Raw genomic sequence first — 22,416 nt, 5'->3', positions numbered from 1 at the left:
TAAGCATATATTTGTATTGTATGTATATATATGCACAGTATTTACATCTTTTTCTAAACTATTATTTCTCTTGATAATAAATAAAAATCAAACCAGGACAGAAGGTTCATACATTCTTCACCCCCTATTAAGGCAGAAAGGTGGAAATACATCATGTCTTTTGTGTCGCATAAGCCCATCTCACTAAATGAAAACACTTATTGTTTTACTTACAGCCAACGTCCTTCAAATTGCTTGTGGTGATATATTTTTTCATCAATGATGACTGGAAAAATCAAAGAAATTCAGTTTTCCACCTTCTAAGCTTCTTTTATCTCTAAATGATGCAGGCTCAAGAGTTGCCAAATGACATGGGCAAAGGCGGCCAAATAGGGCTTCCTAGCCAATCTAAAAATAGCAGATGGTGGTGGTGGGCAGATATACCATTTCTCTCTTGTTCTTTTTATTTTTTCTAAGAGCTAGGTACCATAAACATGGCTTGTTCAAAATTAAAATGGTACAAAAAGAATTACATTCTCTCTTGCCCTAAGATCTAGACATGTGATCTGTTAGGATCTTGTTAATAAGAAAGATGCGAAATTCAATGCAAAACTATATTCTGCGTTTCTTACAGCAAGGTTCCCATACCCAATTTCCACCTACTCTGATAGGAAATCTAACCATAACTTGATGGAATCAAGGACTGCCTTTGCCTTTTATTTTTCTTTCCTAGAGCCCCTTAAATAATAACTATTAACAGTTGTATGTTTTATAATTTAAGAGGTCCTTTCACAGATTTGGAAAGGTCCTACCATTACAATCTGAGAAACGAGAAAACTGAGGCTCACAGAAGTTGAAGTTTACCCAAGCCCAGCCAGATAAAAAAGTGTGTCTTCAAATTTGTCACACACGTGCACACACACACACGCACACACATGTACTCTCTCCCTAAAGATTCCAACATAAAACAGCACTTAAGGACTTAACTTTCACATACACATGTAAGCATGTACAAATATATTTTAAAGAGAAAATGTTACAATAAATTCGAATTAGAGGTCCTTTACAAATGCAAAAGTTCTACAAAGTGTGAAAATATGAATTTACTAATCATATTAATTATATAAAGATAAATTTCTTTAAAGAAGTTCATTTTTCAAAATGATTATTCATTTAACAAAAGAAATTAAAGAGTTACCATGGATATTTAAGTTTTGTTTGAAGGTGGGAACAAAGAAACAGGTTAGCAGGAAATACTAATGTGTAAGTAGCTAACTCTCAGTGGCAGGATTACAGATTTTTTTTCTTCTCATATTTTCTAACATTTCAAATTTTACAGAGCCAAGAAATTATGGGTTTAACTAAATTTTCAAAAATAACTTAGATGCAAGAAATTTTTTTACAATATACTTTAAGGTAAAAAAAGCAGGACATAATATTGAATCTATAGCATGAACTCAATTTGGTAAAAAAGAAAAATGTTTCTTTGTAGATGTAAGTACATAAAGCTGGAAGGCAACAGTCCGCTAGGTTGGTACCTCTGAATGATAGGATCTAGGGATTACCTTATTTCAATATTTCTGCAATGTCCAAATTGTTTTAATGGGAGTGTTGTACTTTTATAAAGAAAAGAAAAATGTTTAGGTTTATTCTCAATGCCAACAGAAATCAAGTAAAAAAAAAAAACTCAAATTATAAATCAATGGAAAAAATTAATATATCAAAAGTCTAATTTATAACTTTCAATTTATGCCCATTAAGTATCTATAAATTTTGCTAATAATCCAATCTTAGTTTTAAAAACTCTGTATTATTACATTTTCAATACGGAATTCAGAATCTTGGTTTTTATCACTTCCCCGGGGCAGAAATATTGGACTCATAACACTAATCATAATGTTGTTTTACTTAAATAAGAAAATACAAAGAGCAAGGGCAATTTCTAAACAGACTAAGGATAATTTATAGACATTGAAAGTTCTTTGTTGCAACATATCTTCTAGGAAGGGGTACAAACATCCTTATACATCTTGCTTAAAAACGATAAAAACCATAGCCTATTTTTTAAATGTATTTTATTGTAGTTGATTTACAATGCTGTGTTAATTTCTATTGTACAGCAAAATGATTCCGTTATATATATAACTCCCTTTCCCCCTTGGCAATCACAAGTCTGTTCTCTATGTCTATGAGTCTGTTTTGTAGATAAGTTCACTTACGTCATATTTTAGATTCCACATATAAGTGATATCATATGATACTTGCCTTCCTCTTTCTGACTTACTTCACTAAGTATAATCATCTCTAGACCCATTCATGCTGCTACAAATGGCATTATTTTATTTTTTATGGCTGCGTAGTATTCCATTGTATATATGTACCACATCTTTTAAATTAATTTTTATTGGAGTATAGTTGATTTACAATGTTGTGATAGTTTCTGCTGTACAGCAAAGGGAATCAGTTATACATAAATCCACTTTTTTAGATTCTATTCCTCTATAGGTCATTACAGAGTATTGAATATAGTTCCCTGCATTATAGAATAGGTTCTAATTAGTTACCTATTTTATATATAGTAGTGTGTATATGTCAATCCCAATCTCCCAGTTGATGCTTCCCTGTCCCCTTTCCCCCTTGGTAACCATAAATTGGTTTTCTATATCTGTGGCTCTATTTCTTTTCTGTAAATAAGTTCATTTGTACCATGTTTTTCGATTCCACATATAAGCGATATCATATGATGTTTGTCTTTCTCCGTCTGACTTACTTCACTCAGTATGACAATCTCTAGGCCCATCCATGTAGCTACAAATGGCATTACTTCATTCTTTTTTACTGCTGAGTAATATTCCATTGTATATATGTACCACATCTTTTTTTTTTAAACATCTTTATTGGAGTATAATTGCTTTACAATGGTGTTTCTGATTTATAACAAAGTGAATCAGTTATACATATACCTATATACCCATATCTCTTCCCTCTTGCGTCTCCCTCCCTCCCACCCTCCCTATCCCACCCCTCTAGGTGGTCACAAAGCACCAAGCTGATCTCCCTGTGCTATGCAGCTTCTTCCCACTAGCTATCTATTTTACATTTGGTAGTGTATGTATGTCCATGCCACTCTCTCACTTTGTCACAGCTTACCCTTCTCCCTCCCCGTGTCCTCAAGTCCATTCTCTAGTAGGTCTGCGTCTTTATTCCTGTCTTGCCCCTAGGTTCTTCATGACCTTTTTTTTTTTTAGATTCCATATATATGTTAGCATACGGTATTTGTTTTTCTCTTTCTGACTTACTGCACTCTGCATGACAGATTCTAGATCCATCCACCTCACTAAAAATAACTCAATTTCGTTTCTTTTTATGGCTGAGTAATATTCCATTGTATATATGTGCCACATCTTCTTTATCCATTCCTCCGTTGATGGACACTTAGGTTGCTTCCATGCCCTGGCTATTGTAAATAGTGCTGCAATGAACACTGGGGTACATGTATCTTTTCAAATTATGGTTTTCTCTGCATATATGCCCAGCAGTGGGATTGCTGGATCATATGGCAACTCTATTTTTAGTTTTTTGAGGAACCTCCCTACTGTTTTCCAAGTGGCTGCAGCAATTTACTTTCCCACCAACAGTGTAGGAGGCTTCCCTTTTCTCCACACCCTCTCCAGCATTTGTTGTTTGTAGACTTTTTAATGATGGCCATTCTGAACGGTAGGAGGTAGTACCTCATTGTAGTTTTGATTTGCATTTCTCTAATAATCAGCAATGTTGATCATCTTTTCATGCGCCTGTTGGCCATCTGTAGGTCTTTGGAGAAATGTCTATTTAGGTCTTCTGCCCATTCTTCGACTGGGTTGAAAAAACATAGCCTTTTAATCTCATCTACTTACCAAGAGAATGAAGTTCTCTTGGTGTTAGAAATATCAAGCATCAAAATCTCCTGAGAGTTCTCCATAACAAATATTTATTAATTTTACAATCTGAAAATAAAACTACTTTATTTCAAAGAACATTTACATTCAGAAATGAAAAATCATAATTTTCTGAAACATTAGTGGAGATATCAAAAATGTTTATATTCAGCGCCACTCAAAAAGTAAAAGCACAGAAAATAAAAATAAAGGAAAATGCTAAGAACTTAACACAATTTAATCTCCTTTATCACTTCAAACTTCCTCAAGGGGAAGAGTGACTCCTAACAACTTAGATGTTCTTTCATCAGTCCCTGGCATGCAGTAGGAGATCAATAAATATTTGCTGAATGAATAAATTTAATATTAAATGAAAACCTTCTCCCAAGAATCTCAACCACCATTCCAATCCCACTCACCAGAGGTAACAACAATGAAGTTTGGTGAATCTCTCTCTCCACACACCATAGCTATTTCCACTCAAAAAATACAGTGATTATTCTACTATAGTTCCATTTTATTCACTCTTTTTTTTTAACAACTGCACAAACTTACCAATTTTCCAGATGCTTTCAGCAACCAAGATATTGAATGTAAGGAAATAAAAGTACTAATAGTAATGGCTAACATGCATTGAGCATGGTTCTAAGTGCTTTATATATACTACACATTAAAATTGCACAACTTTATAAGTAGGTACTATTACTTATGGCCCTCTTACAAAGAAATTTAAAAATATTACTTTCCCAAGATTATAATGACTTGCCTAACGTTAGACAATAAGTGGCAGGGCCAGGATTTGAAGCCAGCAGTCTGTCTTGGGAACCTGTGTTCTTAATCATTACTGCCTCTGTGATGTTAAAAATACTAAAGATAAATTCTTACTTAACAACAGCTGACTGTGGTATATACCGAATGTAAACATAATAGGACACAATGTTTGGGTTTGTTTGGGTTTTTTTAACTATACCAGAACCTTGTACTGAGGATTGCCTTCAAAGCAACCATACCAATAGGTTATGTGTTGTTTAGAGTCTGCCGTTAGTCATAAACATTTGCATTAGCAAAAAACGTATGAATTTCCTTCACATATATTTCATAAACTGAACAAGAAATCTAAGTGCCTTATTGTTACCTTCTTTTATGGCCAAAAGCAGCTTTTTTCAAGTTTTACTATCCATTTTGTTCATTAGACTCGCCAGTAAATGATTTACGGTCATTAAAAAAAAAAAAAACAACTATATCCAGTCACACACACAAAAAGAACCTGAATCACGTTTAAACAGTTATATAACTCAGATTCTAAACTCAGATCCAAGAGTGTTTTGAATAATGGCAGAATCTTTGGAATAAACGTATAGTCTCTCAAGGTAACTATTCTGAAAAGGACAATATTCAATTGTCTATTTAAGGTCAGTCTGTTAAAAATTAGTTATCATACTTAACTGGTTACTAATCTAGCAACCAGTTCATGTCAACCATCAGCAAAATAATAACTTATGCCCATACCGTCTATTCTGTCCCCAAGGCAGGAATTTGATAACTAGTATTCTAAGCTCTGTACAACATATCAAAATAGTGTTGCTAAGCCAACTGAAGCATAAATTGTTTTATAACATTAGCCAATTTCCTAATTTACTCTTCTAATATAAAATGATTCCACTCTAGCTGACAGTAACAGCAAGGACAAAATGGCAGCTTTAGAAGATGCCTTATCTTTGAATGAATCTTATTAGTTTAAGCAAGGGATAATGGTAAAAACAGTGCATACACACACATATAAATATATTCAATATCACCAAAATACCACCACCATTTTGAAGTGATGCCAAGTAACATTAAAAGGTGATATGTTTCAGAAGATGGGTCAATCGAAAATCAGGTTTCACCTAACTCTGTTACTGAATCACTTTCTAGATCATGGTTTTGTTAAGTAAAACTTCCTTCTTGGAAAAATAAGCATCTGTCTGAGCTCCATGCAGTTCCACAGAACAGTAAAAATAACTTAAGTTTCTTTGTATACATAATTGCTAAATAAATGGGAAACAGTCTTGCAAGATAACCCTTAACAAACAGTCTAATGAGTGAACATTAGAAAATTAAGTTTCCTGGCAACCTGTTAGGCATAATTATCTAACCAATCACTATCCCATAAAAAAACAATTGGTATTATTCAATCTAATACTTAGAGAAGCCCCTGGGAGTTGGGTACCAGACTTTCTTATAGTAAAATCATTCTAAAAGTATTGCCTTTTTGATTGCCTGTATTTATTCTGACAGCTCATTTTCTTCCCTCCCCAACATCTGTACACATAAAATCTCACTCAATAAAGTTTTTATTAATCAATTAATGCTTTTGCTCTGGCAATGCAAAAGACCTCTCATCAGCTCCTATCTTTTCCCAACCACTCATCATCAAGATTATGATGCTTGGATTAGAGGCAGAGCAGAGGAAAGAACCAAGTATATAATGACCTCATGTGGCAAAGGGCTACAATTACTGATTTCACTATAAAATAATCATGGACTTAAACTACTTTTGTTATCGGATTTTTATTTTCAAATTGCTATTTTAAATGGGCATGAAATACTAGACAGAGTTAGGGACGGAAAGAAAAATGACCCTAGATATAAAGAGCAGAAGTAAAACTAGAGTCGCTACTCACTAAAATAAAATGAAACCCCACTCTAGAGAGTCAAAATATCTGGGTTTTGTTTCAGCTTTAGTCTTTGTGGGATCTTGAGAAATCCCTCAGCCTCTCACATCTGTAAAACGGTAATAAATTTTGTCTACCACAGAGTCTAAGTTACAATGGTTAAGAAAGGATTTTAATATCTGATATTTAATGATTCTTTTATTCTATTTATGGTACTTGTTATTTTATACCTAAAATATTTTTAAGGTAATCATAAAAACATAAACCAAAAACTAAAGTACTGTTACCTAGTTTGACTTCTAATTGTCACCTTTTATATTCTAGTACAATGGACATTGATCTGTGTAGTACTTATTTTATTCTAGGCACAGAACTAAAATTAAATGAATTCAAAGAGTAGCCATATTGATAATAATCTTCTTTGAGAATGGTCTTAATTCTTAAAAGAAACACTTTATTTATCAATTCAAAATCTGCCAAAACAGAACTTGGTGTTAATTTTTTGTGAAATCTTTGAACCAAACCCAAATCTTCATTTATACAAAATATTCTGAGAACATCAATATCACATTAAGAATTTATACCTCATTAAACATACAATTACAGAGCTGCAGACACAGTAATTTTTTAAAAGGTGGGGGAAAGGGAGTATGTAAAACAGAATCAAATTCAAATTACATACCTGTCCCTCACTTTATGTCTTTTATTACTGAAAAAAAAGCTGTCACTAAGTAAAAAGCTTTAAGTGAAATATCTTCCATTAATTCTAATGGGGCACATTATATTATATCCTAAGATACCAAAAATGTATCGATTGAATAATAACAAGTTTACAAGAAATACACAATATAGACTGTGCATAAAATATATTGTAAACAAGGTTTACTGTACTTGCCAAGAAAGAAAATTTGATAATCAGTGATGGTTGGTGGAGGAGAGGAATAAAGAAATCATTCTTTGGAAGGTGAGTTCTGCTTTCTGTACCATTTTCCCCCACCAATCTTCCACCCTTTTGGGGACTAATGGTTATCTGGCATTCAAACTCCACTTAAAATTAAGTTATAACACAAAAAAACACCTTTAGGAAACTTCAAAACACATGTAAATGGCATCTACATGTAACAGACGAGAGTCCTAAAAGATATAACTTTTTCATTCCTCTCATTTCACATACTTATGGCAAAGCAAAATTACCTGATGTACAGTTCAAGTGTGTTCAAAATGATAATCTCTGTGTAGTATCAAGTAAATTATTATGTTTTTGTCTGAGCTGGAAATGTTTAAATATTGTTCTTTATTGCATATTTGTTTAGTATATTTTAGCGAAGGAAGAGTCTTTATACCCAAGGAGAAAAAAAAAAGGTGATTGTCTCAACAATGATATAATCATTTAAAAGATGTTATGGTAGAAAGTTATTACTGAACAGCTCTTATGGGGGAAGACTGTATTTAAACATTTTTGGCATTACTAATCTCAGTACTAATAAATTTTATAATTAATAACAACATTCCAAGGCACTACACAGAATAAGGAAAAAAATGAATTATATCAAACCTGCCTTCATTTTTCAATATTCTACTCTCTAACTGAAGATGAGGAAAAACGATTTCATTATACAAATAAATTCTTAAAAGGAGAAAAAGCTTATTAGGATAACCTCAAAAAGCACCCAAAGTGTTACTAAACCTAAGTAGCTCATACCTCTAGGAAATGCAAAATTACCCAACTTCAAGACTTAATATGAAGCTACAGTAGGGACTTCACTGTCAGTCCAGTGGTTAAGACTCCACACTTCCACTGCAGGGGGCACAGGTTTGATCCCTGGTGGGGGAACTAAGATCCCGCATGACGCGTGTCGCAGCCAAAAATAAAATAAAAAATAAAACAGAATAGAGAGCCTAGAAATAAAGCCACATAATTATAGTCAACTGATCTTTAACAAAGGAGCGAAGGCAATTCAATTAAAGCTAGTCTTTCAGCAAATGGCGCTGACAACTGGACCTCCACATGCAAAAAAATGAATCTAGATGCAAGATCGTACACTCTTCATAAAAATTAACTCAAAATGGATCATAGATCTAAAAATAAAATGTATTAATTATAAAATTCCTAGAGGATAACATAGGAGAAAACCTAGATGACCTTGGATACAGCGATGACGTTTCAGATACAACACAAGGTATGGGGCTTCCCAGGTGGTGCGGTGGTTAAGAATCTGTCTGCCAATGCAGGGGACATGGGTTCGAGCCCTGGTCCGGGAAGATCCCACATGCTGCGGAGTAACTAAGCCCATGTGCCACAACTACTGAGTCTGAGCTCTAGAGCCCGCAAGCCACAACTACTGAGCCCACATGCCACGACTATTGAAGCCCACACACCTAGAACCCGTGCTTAGGAACAAGAGAAGCCACCGCAACAAGAAGCCCGCACACGGCAACGAAGAGTAGCCCCTACTCGCTGCAACTAGAGAAAGCCTGCACGCAGCAACAAAGACCTAACGCAGCCAAAAATAAATTAATTAATTAAATCAAAAAACAAAACAAAACAAAAGGTATGATCCATGAAAGAAATCATTGATAAGCTGGACTTCATTAAAATTAAAAACTTCTCGCAAAAGACAATGTCAAGAAAATAAGATAAACCATAGATAGGAGAAATATTTGCAAAAGACATATTTGATAAAGGACTATTACCTAAAACATACAAAGAACTCTTAAGCCTTAGTATTAAGAAAATGAACCCAATTAAAAAAAGACAAAAGACTTTAACGGACACCTCACCAAAGAAGATACACAGATGGAAAGACGGTTAACATCATGTCATTAGGGAATTGCAAATTAAAATAAGATACAACAAGCCTATTAGAATGGCCAAAATCCAAGCCACTGACAACAAATGCTGGCAAGGATGTAGAGCAATAAGAACTCTCAGTCATTGCTGGTGGAAAGGCAAAATGATACAACCATTTTGGTAGACAGTTTGGCAATTTCTCACAAACCTAAACAAACTCTTACCATATGATCCAGCAATTGCATTCCCTGGAATTTACTCAAATGAACTGAAAACTTATGTCCTCATAAAAACTTGTACACCGATGTTTAAAGTAGTTTTATTCATAACTGCCAAAACCTGGAAGCAACCAAGATGTCCCTCAGTAGGTGAGAGGATAAACTATGGTACATCCAGACAACAGAATATTTTTCAGTGCTAAAAAGTAATGAACTATCAAGCCATGAGAAAACATGGAGGAAATTAACTGCAACTTACTAAGTGAAAGAAGCCACTGAAAAGGCTCCCTACTGAATGATTCCAACTCTACGACATTCTGAAAAAAGGCAAAACTATGGAGACAATAAAAAGATGAGTGATTGCCAGAGTTTAGGGGAGAGGGATGAACAGACACAGAGGATTTTCAGGGCAGGGAAGCTATTTTGTATGATACCACAATGGTGGTTACATGTCATTATTCATTTGTCAAAACCCACAGAAGATACAAGACTGCATAAACCCTAATGCAAACTATGGACTTTGAGTGGTAATGATGTGTCAATGTGGGTTCATTGATTATCAGACATAGCACTCTGTTAGGGGATGCTGATATTGGAGGAGGCTGTGCAAGTATGGAGGCAGAGAGTATATGGGAACTCTGTACTTTCCACTCAATTCTCCTGTGAACCTAAAACTGTTCTAAAAAATGAAAATAAAAACTATTAAAAATAAGTTCTGTAGTTTAGTTAACAGTAGTATACCAAGTCAATTGCCTAGTCATGATAATACACTATTGTTAAGTAAAATGTTACCATGGGTGTACACAGGAACTCTAATAATTTTGCAACTTATGTGAATCTAAAATTATTTCCCCCCCCAAAAGAATTTTTTTCAAAGGAAAGAGGTAGGAGCTTCCCTGGTGGCGCAGTGGTTGAGAATCCGCCTGCCAGTGCAGGGGACACGGGTTCAAGCCCTGGTCCGGGAAGATCCCACACGCCACGGAGCAACTAAGCCCGTGTACCGCAACTACTCAGCCTGCACTCTAGAGCCCGCGAGCCACAACTACTGAAGCCCGTGGACCTAGAGCTCGTGCTCCGCAACAAGAGAAGCCACCACAATGAGAAGCCCGCACACCGCAACGAAGAGTAGCCCCCACTCGCCGCAACTAGAGAAAGCCTGCACGCAGCAAGGAAGACCAACGCAGCCAAAAAATAAATAAATAAAATAAAATACAATAAATAAATAAAGGAAAGAGGTAAGATTTTTCAAATGAGGAAGGCTATTATCTACCAGGATTTGTAAATACTTTAAGCAACTTATCTAGCATTTTTCTGTAGGTAATGAGATTTATACCTCTGTAAAAAACACTTTGGGACTTCTTGTCTTTTAAAATATAACAGACCTGATTCCTAGGGGCTTGGTAAACACTGCCCTAAGTTTCAGGCATAAAAGATGAGAAAACTCTGAATGAAGGGATAAATCTTGTACAATTAATCACCTTCTTAGAAGAGTAAACTATAAAAAGTAGTACATATACTTTGAAGAAAGATGATCTGATAGGGGAGACAGGATTCAAGAGATAATGCAGACCACTAGGCTCAATACCCTTGTGCTCACCCAGTGGTACAGCTTTTATTTTAAGTCATAACAAATAATAATTTTTTAAGCTTCTTTTCAATTTTACAGATTTAAAAAGTCATTAAGCTAAACATTTTTAAAGGTTATGGAAAATCTCTGAAATATGTCTCCACTTAAAATAGACTCAATGTTAATTTATATAAGCCACTGTCAATCTCTATATATTCATAATTTTCTCCAAAAGTAGAATAAATTTTAATTCTAAAAGAGATGCAATCATTTCAATGAGTGTAGCTCCATTAGAGTTCATGATATTTTTACTTATTTATTAAGCAAATATTTAATTTAGTAACAAATTCATTTACATTAAACAAAAACAATCTATACAATATCATGAGACAATTTAAATATTTATGGTAATTACAGATTTGAAACAGTCTCTTTTTCAAAGATCAGTGCATCTAAACTGTTTAACTCACTAAATTATCATCTTTGAATATTAAGAAACCAAAAATAAGAAATGATATTTTAAAAAGGAAAATGATAGTTTCAAAGTAAAAGTAACTCTTCCTCTCATTAAAAGCCACAGAATTTTTCTAAAATGTCAAGTAGAAAGGTTAAATACAAAGAAAACACACTGCACACTGCACACCTTAACTACACAAAGTTGAAAGAAATCTATATGTACAGACCTAAATCTATACATACAGACCTAAAATGAACCCATGCAGATTTTTTAAATTACAACTATTTTACCCCTTGCCTTCTTTATTAATATATGTATTTACTAACATATAATCAACAAAAAATGATAATGCTTTCAAGATATATAACATAAAGCAAGATCATTTTTATCAGTAATTTCTCTTAAAGGAGGGGGAAAAATACTTCAGGTATAATCCAACAGAGAAGCAAAGCAAACTATGAAGTGAAAAGTGATGATGATGTTCTCAAAGTAGAAATGTGTGACTTTTATTTACTTTTAAATAAAACTTTAAATAGTAGGCTGCCTAATTAATCGAGACAGTAGGGGAAGTAGGAGGCAGGAAGTAAGAGCTGGGACTAACTAAACAGACTTAACTGCTAAGAAGAAAATCTACCTTGTCTTCAGTTTCCCTTTTGACAGCTCACCAAGTATAAAGAAAGACTACTCATTCCCAGTATAGCATCAATAAAAAATAAAATGGAAAAATGTATCCCTCACTATGTCCCACTAACATTTTACCTATAAAAATGGGAAGAAATTAAGGAAAACTATAATTCCACCTCAAATGACTTAAAGACAATCATAGATTAAGCCAATCTTTTAACTATAGTAGTAATACTCCATTCTAAAAGAATGGTCTGAGAAGGGAAAAAGCAGGTAGCTATTTAAGTTCCAAATAAATTCAACCTTTCTATTCATGTAATAATCTTCAGTTATCTTTTAAGTATAGAAACATTTTCTCTTTAATCCTACAAAATCCCATGCAAAAGATGAAGACTCACTTATACCACAGATGTAGAAACAAAGGCAGGAAAAAGATTAAATGATTTATAAGTTATGCCATTACAAACCGGGAACAAAGTCTAACCTGCTTCTCTACAAATGTATTATAGACACATTAATAAATCAGTGAAGTAATTAAATACTAAACCTGGTCTTATCTTCCACATAAATTAAGGCAGAAGGGAAGGCACCTGATCAAAAGTATTTAAAATAAAACCTCATCATACTTTTTCTAGGGATTCCTTAAATTCCACTTTTCAATTTTTAAAAGGTACACTAATTTACACAGGACACATTACCATTTACTATGTAACATTAAAGTCTGTAGTTAAGAAATTGGTCAGTGAGATGAGAAGCACCAGAAAAAAAAAAAAAGTCAACCGGCTGAGGAGGATAATAGAGGAGAAAGACAGAAGGGGGCTGGGTCCTTTATGATGCAGCTTAGCCACTATAATGATTCTGGAACCATCTACCCCCAGACTTCTTGTTGTAAGGGATACTTAAATGTCTTTCTTTTTTAAAAGCCCCAAAAAAGAAAAGAAGAAAAAAAAAAAAAGGAAAAAAGAAAAACTAGCTATAAACTTTTATATAGGATTCATTAAAAAAAATTGTTTCTTGGAACAAAAATAGTTAAAAACTTGGGTTTAGAAGAGAGACTTGTATGAATATGGACCTATGAAGATACACAAAGCTGAAGTATGTGTAATCATTTGGCTGCCTGCAGTCTTCAGCAAGATCACAAAGTGCTCAAAAATTCTTTTACCTGAGGGGAGGAAAAAAATATTAATATAATTCCTTGGCTAATTTGAGATATCTACTATTCATTTTCAATTAAAAGTATCTACACAGTTGAAGACCTCAACTGTATAAGTAACTCTATCACAAAGCCATATCATTTAGTTTCAAAAGAAATATTAACAAATACTTCAGTATTAGAAGATGAATGACCTAAAATGTCATCACAGGAGTCATTAAATTTACATCTAAGATTGATACAGTTCTATAATAGCCATAACACTAATTTTGTTATCTCTTTATAATACCATAGACTACTGACATGTGCAGCTTTAGTACTGATAACATTAATAATTGCAACGGTTTAATAAGTCTAAAGGTCCTGATTATGTATGTAACCTATGTAACAAATTTATAATTTTTCTGAAGCACAAATCTGAATCATATATACACACTGTAATATTAGTATGTGAGGAAAGGTCATATAAGTAGTGAATGAACTTAGCCAACTGGCCAACGTCACAATTCAAGATACTGCTCTCTACGTATTCTAGGCTGCAGAGTAATTCTGAATAGACAAAGATTACCACCTTGCAAAAATACCTGAAAAAGAAAGCAAACTTCTAGTAAAACTAATTAAACCAAAAATAAATAATAATATGAAATGGTGATTATTAATCAAAATACAGAAGTGTTAGATAAAATTAAAAAGTGGTTTTATAGATTCATCTAGTTAAAATGATGGCTGGCTGACTTAATTTTATTTATTTTGTTTTAACAGTATCACAAATGAATTCTGTACTAGGTTTTTTAACATCATTAAATTAGTATGAAGAGGTCACTTGAATTTTCCAGATATGCTTTTCTTTATATCATGGGAAAAACAACTATATGCTACAGTAGTTATCTATAAATGGTGAGATTTTCAAAATTCTTGAGATACATCCCTTATAAATGTTAAATATCTATTATAGTAAACAGCAGACATTTTGTGACAGGAAAAAAGAAAAATAAGATTTCTCTCAAAACTAAACAAACAACAAAAAAATGTGGCTTCTTCTTTAGCTCTTAGATCACTAAGTTAATTAACATGGATATAAGGATATTTGTTATACAAATCCCATTACTATTCTCTCTCAAGTGTTCATCAATAGGTTCTCTGCCAGTCCCTTTATGAATATGAGCACCACTCACTTTATAGAATATAGTCAACTTCCAAATAGATGGAGGATAGATCAACTCTGATTAGGACAATGACTCAATGATTAGGCAGTGCCAAGTTGTCACTGACAAGGTCCCAAATAGAACTCAAAACTAAAAATCTTTAATCTCAAGACTCTAGTTAGTAGAAAAATGGATGAGATCCATATCCTACAGCTTCAAACATCTTCCATACTGAATTTAGTTGAAAAAGATTAATTTCACAAATAGTTTATTATTATCTAAAGATTGGTGGTATAGGGAAGAGGGGAAGAAAAGGGAACAAAGCAGAGGAGTGAGCAAGAACTTTTGTTAACGTGGTTACCCCTATAATACAGATAAAGAAACTAAAGGATAAAGAAGGTCCTCATTTTAGCTAAGGCTACAAAGCTAGAAGTTGAAGTTAAGATGAGAATCTAAACAGTCTAAATCCCTCTAAAGCTCTTAACTGTCTCTTAATATAACTTTATGTAATCTTTCCTTAGAAAATTGTTTTCTCACAAAGTTAGAACACTTCTTTAGACAAAACAAATATTATTTATAGTCTTTGTATAAATCTACCTTTTCAACCAGACTGTCATGTTTGTCTTTAAAGTCTTCATTAACATCCAGTGTTAAGATAGGCACTTCTTGTAGATAATCAAAGTTGGTTCTGTTTGAAAAGAGAGAGATGAACAAAATAATTAGAAAAAGCAACAAATAAAAGAGAAATACTAAAAAATTATTCTTATGTCTTCACTGGAAAACAAAATGTTATCAATCATTTTATATTAAAATTATCCTGCCAAGTACTTCATCTGGCAGCCCCTTCTTTCTCACCTAGATTTACTATACATGTCTAAAAATCTCAGGTATAAAATATATAAAGTTAGGCATTGTGAAATGTAATTCTCTTCAAAAACCAAAATCATACCATAAAGTAGGAATGTTTGCTTTTTCTTAGAATTTTGCTGTCTTTTTTTAAAAATACATTTATTTATTTATTTATTTATGGCTGCATTGGGTCTTCGTTGCTGCACAAGGGCTTTCTCTACTTGTGGAGAGCAGGGGCTACTCTTCATTGCGGAGCGTGGGCTTCTCATTGCGGTGGCTTCTCTTGTTGCGAGCACAGGCTCTAGGTGCGAGGGCTTCAGTAATTGTGGCGCATGGGCTTAGTTGCTCCACGGCATGTGGGATCTTCCCGGATCAGGGCTCAAACCTGTGTCCCCTGCATTGGCAGGTGGATTCTTAACCACTGCACCACCAAGGAAATCCAGGAATGTTTGCACTTTATAGATGAAAAAACTAAAGCCCAGGGAGGTCACTCTAAGGCTCAGAGATTGTCTAAGGTTGTATACTAATAAGTGAGATGCGTCTGAACCAAGATCTGACTAATGACAGAGTACAGTGATCTAAGAAACAAACTTGAAATATCTTAAAATTCTCTCTGAAAGAGTATAGGTATATCTCAGAGATACTGCAGGTTTGGTTCCAGACCACTGCAGTAAAGTGAGTATCACAACAAAGCAAATATTGCAACAAGCAAGTCACACAAATTTTTTGGTTTCCCCGTGCATACAAAAGTTACATTTACTCTATACTGCAGTCTATTAAGTGTGCAATAGCATTATGTCTAAAAAAAATGTACATACCTTAATTTAAAAATACTTTATTGCTAAAAAATGCTAACCATCATCTGAGCCTTTAGAGAGTCACATAATCTTTTTGCTGGTGAAGGGTTTAAAATATTGCAAGAATTTATAAAATGTGATGTAGAGACACAACATTAGGAAATGCTGTTGGAAAAATGGTGCCAACAGACTTGCTTGACATAGGGTTGCCACAGACCTTCCATTTGTAAGAAATGCAGCATATGTGAAGCACAATAAAGTGAAGTGCTATACAACAAGGTATGCTTGTACCTAAATAATGTATACAGATATATTTCCTACTTTATCCCTTAATGTGAAATTCCATATATTATGCTGTAAATACTGCTGGGGGAGATTAGCTATAAAAACTTTAAGAAAATAGGATCTCATTGCAGTAAAAAGAATCAAAATCCATACTTAATTCTGGGAGATCCTACAATACTAATAAATAAAAATGGCTGAAAATGAAAAATTATACATGATTTGGATTAAAGTTTGATAAAGGAATTTAAAATGAATAGTAAATAAGAATAAGGAAGTCTTACTTTACTGTTCTATGCAGGAGCCAGCTTTCATGCTTATAGTGAAGCTTCTCTAAGTATTCAAGAGGAATGCCTTGTTCTTCATTTCTTCCCCGTAAATATATTCTATTCAAGCATTTCTAAAAGCAAGCAATAAGAAACAGGTAGGAGGAGTGGAGGAGGCAAGGAACAATTATTCTTGACGGCTGCCATTAAATTTTTCCTTAGTGTCTCTTTAGTTATGCTAGCCAAAATCTCTATTTATTTTCCCTAGGAAGTTGAAGTAGTTCATTTTCCCCTCCTTGTGCTTTTCAACCATTTGGTAGCTCTAAACCAAGTGTTACTCTCAAAAATAAGTCAAAATATGTGTATAAAATTTGGCATCCATACTTGAAATAAACTGTATAAAATAAGTTTAGTTAAAAATCAAATAATTTACCTGTGATAAACCATGATGGAAAAGAATATGAAAAAGAATATAAATATGTATAACTGAGTCACTCTGCGGTACAGCAGAAATTAAACACAACATTGTAAATCAACCATTCTTCAATAAAATTTTGTTAAAAATTTAAAAGTTCAGGGACTTCCATGGTGACGCAGTGGTTAAGAATCCGCCTGCCAGAGGAAGGAACACTCCCAAACTCATTCTATGAGGCCACCATCACCCTGATACCAAAACCAGACAAAGATACTACAAAAAAAGAAAATTACAGACCAATATCACTGATGCATATAGATGCAAAAATCCTCAACAAAATACTAGCAAACAGAATCCAACAACACATTAAAAGGATCATACACCATGATCAAGTGGGATTTATCCCAGGGATGCAAGGATTCTTCAATATATGCAAATCATTGTGATACACCATATTAACAAATTGAAGAATAAAAACCATATGATCATCTCAATAGATGCAGAAAAAGCTTTTGACAAAATTCAACACCCATTTATGATAAAAACTCTCCAGAAAGTGGGCATAGGGGGAACCTACCTCAACATAATAAAGGCCATATATGACAAACCCACAGCAAACATCATTCTCAATGGTGCAAAACTGAAAGCATTTCTTCTAAGATCAGGAACGAGACAAGGATGTCTACTCTCACCACTCTTATTCAACATAGTTTTGGAAGTCCTAGCCACGGCAATCAGAGAAGAAAAAGAAATAACAGGAATACAAATTGGAAAAGAAGAAGTAAAACTGTCACTGTTTGCAGATGACATGATACTATACATAGAGAATACTAAAAATGCCACCAGAAAACTACTAGAGCTAATCAATGAATTTGGTAAACTTGCAGGATACAAAATTAATGCACAGAAATCTCTTGCATTCCTATACACTAATGATGAAAAATCTGAAAGACAAATTATGGAAACACTCCCATTTACCATTGCATCAAAGAGAATAAAATACCTAGGAATAAACCTACCTAGGGAAACAAAAGACCTGCATGCAGAAAACTATGACACTGATGAAAGAAATTAAAGATGATACAAATAGATGGAGAGATATACCATGTTCTTGGATTGGAAGAATCAACATTGTGAAAATGACTCTACTACCCAAAGCAATCTACAGACTCGATGCAATCCCTATCAAACTACCACTGGCATTATTCACAGAACTAGAACAAAAAATTTCACAATTTGTATGGAAACACAAAAGACCCCGAATAGCCAAAGCAATCTTGAGAAAGAAAAACAGAGCTGAAGGAATCAGGCTCCCTGACTTCAGACTATACTGCAAAGCTACAATAATCAAGACAGTATGGTACTGGCACAAAAACAGAAAGATAGATCAATGGAACAGTATAGAAAGCCCAGAGATAAACCCACGCACATATGGTCACCTTATCTTTGATAAAGGAGGCAAGGGTATACAATGGAGAAAAGACAGCCTCTTCAATAGTGGTGCTGGGAAAACTGGATAGCTACATGTAAAAGAATAAAATTAGAACACTCCCTAACACCATACACAAAAATAAACTCAAAATGGATTAAAGACCTAAATGTAAGGCCAGACACTATAAAACTCTTAGAGGAAAACATAGGCAGAAACTCTATGACATAAATCACAGCAAGATCCTTTTTGACCCACCTCCTAGAGAAATGGAAATAAAAATAAACAAATGGGACCTAATGAAACTTAAAAGCTTTTGCACAGCTAAGGAAACCATAAACAAGACCAAAAGACAACCCTCAAAATGGGAGAAAATATTTGTCAATGAAGCAACTGACAAAGGATTAATCTCCAAAATTTACAAGCAGCTCATGCAGCTCACTATCAAAAAAACAAAAAACCCAATCCAAAAATGGGCAGAAGACCTAAATAGACATTTCTTCAAAGAAGATATACAGATTGCCAACAAACACATGAAAGAATGCTCAACATCATTAATCATTAGAGAAATGCAAATCAAAACTACAATGTGATATCATCTCACACCAGTCAGAATGGCCATCATCAAAAAATCTACAAACAATAAATACTGGAGAGGGTATGGAGAAAAGGGTACCCTTATACACTGTTGGTAGAAATGTAAATTGATACAGCCACTATGGAGAACAGTATGGAGGTCCCTTAAAATCTAAAAATAGAACTACCATATGACCCAGTAATCCCACTACTGGGCATATACCCTGAGAAAACCATAATTCAAAAAGAGTCATGTACCAATATGTTCACTGCAGCTCTATATACAATAGCCAGGACATGGAAGCAACCTAAGTGTCCATCGACAGATCAGTGGATAAAGAAGATGTGGCACCTATATACAAAGGAATATTACTCAGCCATAAAAAGAAACGAAATTGAGTTATTTGTAGTGAGGTGGATGGACCTAGAGTCTGTCATACAGAGTGAAGTAAGTCAGAAAGAGAAAAACAAATACTGTATGCTAACACATATATATATGGAATCTTAAAAAAAATGGTCATGAAGAACCTAGGGAAAAGAGGGGAATAAAGACCCAGACCTACTAGAAAATGGACTTGAGGACACAGGCAGGGGGAAGAGTAAGCTGGGACAAAGTGTGAGAGTGGTAGTATATATATGGACATATAAACACTACCAAATGTAAAATAGATAGCTAGTGGGAAGCAGTCGCATAGCACAGGGAGATCAGCTCGGTGCTTTGTGACCAGCTAGAAGGGTGGGATAGGGAGGGTGGGAGGGAGGGAGATGCAAGAGGGAAGAGATATGGGGACATATGTATATGTATAACTGATTCACTTTGTTATAAATCAGAAACTAACACACCATTGTAAAGCAATTATACTCCAATAAAAATATATATATAAAAAAAAGAGTAAACCAAAAAAAAAAAAAAAAGAAGAGCCAGGCAATACAGGATCCACAAGAGATAAGTGAATAGGTGTCTCAAGAGGATAAGAATAAAAAATCCAAAAACAGCAAATTTGAAACAGAATGGCAGAACAACCAGCCCAGGCTGGAGCATGGAGCTTTGAGGTTTTGAGTCATTTCAGGATATTTGAGGCAGTAGGCTATGTAGTATAAGGAGCTGGAGCTGATCTTCCTGAAGAAAACGAAGAGTCTTGAGAGGTTGTGCCTTCATTAAAAGAGAGCTAGTAAAATTCCATCCACAAGCCCGAGTGAGAGAGAGGGAGCCTGAAAACATTTCAAGACAATGACTTGAAAATAAATAATTCACCAGTGAGAACCTGAAATCACAGGCCTCAGACACATGTAGCACTGGGGTGCTAATTCACACAACTGACACTGCATGTGAATCCTCAAGATGAGGAATTACCATCGAACTGTTCCATACCCTTGAGGCTCTTATCTCTAAAGACCATGGGAAAAATAGAAATGAGTTAAAATGGAATAGACTGTAACAAAGAGTGGTAACCAGAATAGAATGCTTTTTGTTTTTGTTTTTTTAAATAAATTTATTTGTTTAAAAATATTTAAAAAATAAAATAAAGTTTTGTGTTAGACTTTAAGATATTGACTATGAATGTTTCTAGCAGAATGAAATTATTAGTATTCTTCATGTTTTCTTCTATATTTGTATATACTATTTTCATAATTAAAAACAAAAATTCTTTTCAAAAATAAAAGTGAATTTCAAAATTATTATTGTTAAATTCTGGCTTACTTGACATTAGAAGAGGAAAAAAATCATCCCTTGGAATCAGAAACCTAGTTTCTTTGAAAATTCAGCTTCAATAGCAATACGGTATTCTTTCAGGCTAGAAGTCATGGCATTTACATTCACCAGAGCCTACTTTGTGACTTAGGGAAGAAACAGGAATAAAAAACAGAGAAAAATGGGGATGCAAGCACCAAAACCAGAAATTCCTTAACAAATGTAAGCTCTTATTTAGGTTACTTTTATGAAAGGCATCTATCTACTTGGTCTTCCTGGATTCATAACATAATTTCATATGTAAACAAGAATAGCTATTTACAACCTATGACAAAAAGCACATTTTCAAGTAACCTCCCTTAACTGAAAATGGCAAGGGTCCTCTAAGGCTCTTCTCAACTACAGCTGCTACTGCCCACCCATTCCAAGCCACAAACAACCATAAAGGATTTCTTGAAATGGACCTCCACCAACTTGGCCAGTCCTTCAGCAAACATTTACTGAGCTCCCACTATGTACCCAGGCCCTATTCTAGGCACTGGAAATTCAACAGTAATTAAAATACCCAAAGTTCTACCTCATGAAGCCTACATTCTAGGGGTTGCTTTAGAAAGTTTCTTAATGCAGCTGTGATAGATGACAGACCCTGAGAAAGTCAGGAGGAAATAATGAAGAACAGAACTGAGGAAGAACAGAGAAGGGGCCTAAAAGAGCAACTTCCAAATGCGGGCTTACAGTTTGTTTAGGAAAAAAGAATGTTTCTATCTACACAGTTATGAGTTTCTAATTTGGAGGTGGGGAGTGGAGTTAAACTAAATCGCCTTCATTGCATACCACTGAAAGGATTTCTAAATATTATTCTGAAATGTCAATGGACAAAACAAAATTTTATTGTTTCTCACCTCTGGAGTGGCTCGAAGATAAATGATTCCATCCAGTTCAAGGCTTTGGCCAAACTGGTTATTCATCCAGTCATGCCAGTCTTGATAAATGGTCCACTCTGTTTCATTCATGCAGTCAGATTCATACAAATTAGATGCAAAAATATACCTGCAAGAGAGTCTACATCAACACATAAATTCTTTCCAAAAAGCACAAAGAAAAAACGGATCTACTAAATGGACATGAAACATTCTCCTAAACCCATGGCAGATAATGCCTTGGTTAGCAGAAAAAAACAACAGCAGAAGAAAACAACACATTATCTCCAACTACAGAAAATATGTACTTGGCCAGTGGTTCCCAAAAATGTGGTGTGAGAACCCCTGGTGGTCCCCAAGACCCTTCTAGGGGTTCTGTGAGAGACCAGATTACTTTATATACTGTACTTCAACCAAAAGCTTACAACTGCTTAAAAACAGAAGCACAAATGAGAATACAGCTGACTTCTATTAAGTCAGACACTGAAGAGATCTGCAAAGTTTCAAACAATGCTACTCTTCTCCCTAATTTTTTGTGAAAGATATAATTTTCACATCTTTTTTATGTTTATATGTAATGGATTTATTATTACTAACTTTAAATAAGTTAATAAATGTTTTTTATATTTCTCAACCTTAATATCTAATAACATAAATATCAATAAGACACGAAGCTCTTTG

At 34.2% G+C, this 22,416-nt stretch overlaps 1 protein-coding gene across 3 annotated transcripts in view; it reads right to left on the bottom strand.

The window, feature by feature from the left end:
- DCK (deoxycytidine kinase) overlaps positions 1-22,416 on the bottom strand; it is a 108,068-nt gene that overhangs the window by 70,043 nt on the left and 15,609 nt on the right. For 2 of the 3 annotated variants that reach the window (XM_079920098.1, XM_079920099.1), the window contains exons 4-6: positions 21,718-21,865; positions 16,721-16,836; positions 15,106-15,196 (exon numbers count right to left, since the gene is read on the bottom strand). In XM_079920098.1, coding sequence (XP_079776224.1) covers positions 15,106-15,196; positions 16,721-16,836; positions 21,718-21,865 — 355 coding nt within the window. Of the gene's footprint in view, positions 1-11,585; positions 13,373-15,105; positions 15,197-16,720; positions 16,837-21,717; positions 21,866-22,416 lie in introns of those variants that run through there. The other variant, XM_079920097.1, reaches the window with a different exon arrangement.

The sequence above is a fragment of the Stenella coeruleoalba genome, assembly GCF_951394435.1.
Source record: "Stenella coeruleoalba genome assembly, chromosome: 4".
Taxonomy (NCBI): Eukaryota; Metazoa; Chordata; class Mammalia; order Artiodactyla; family Delphinidae; genus Stenella; species Stenella coeruleoalba.
The sequence above is the reverse complement of the archived record's forward strand: the minus strand, read 5'-3'. Positions and strand labels throughout refer to the sequence as shown.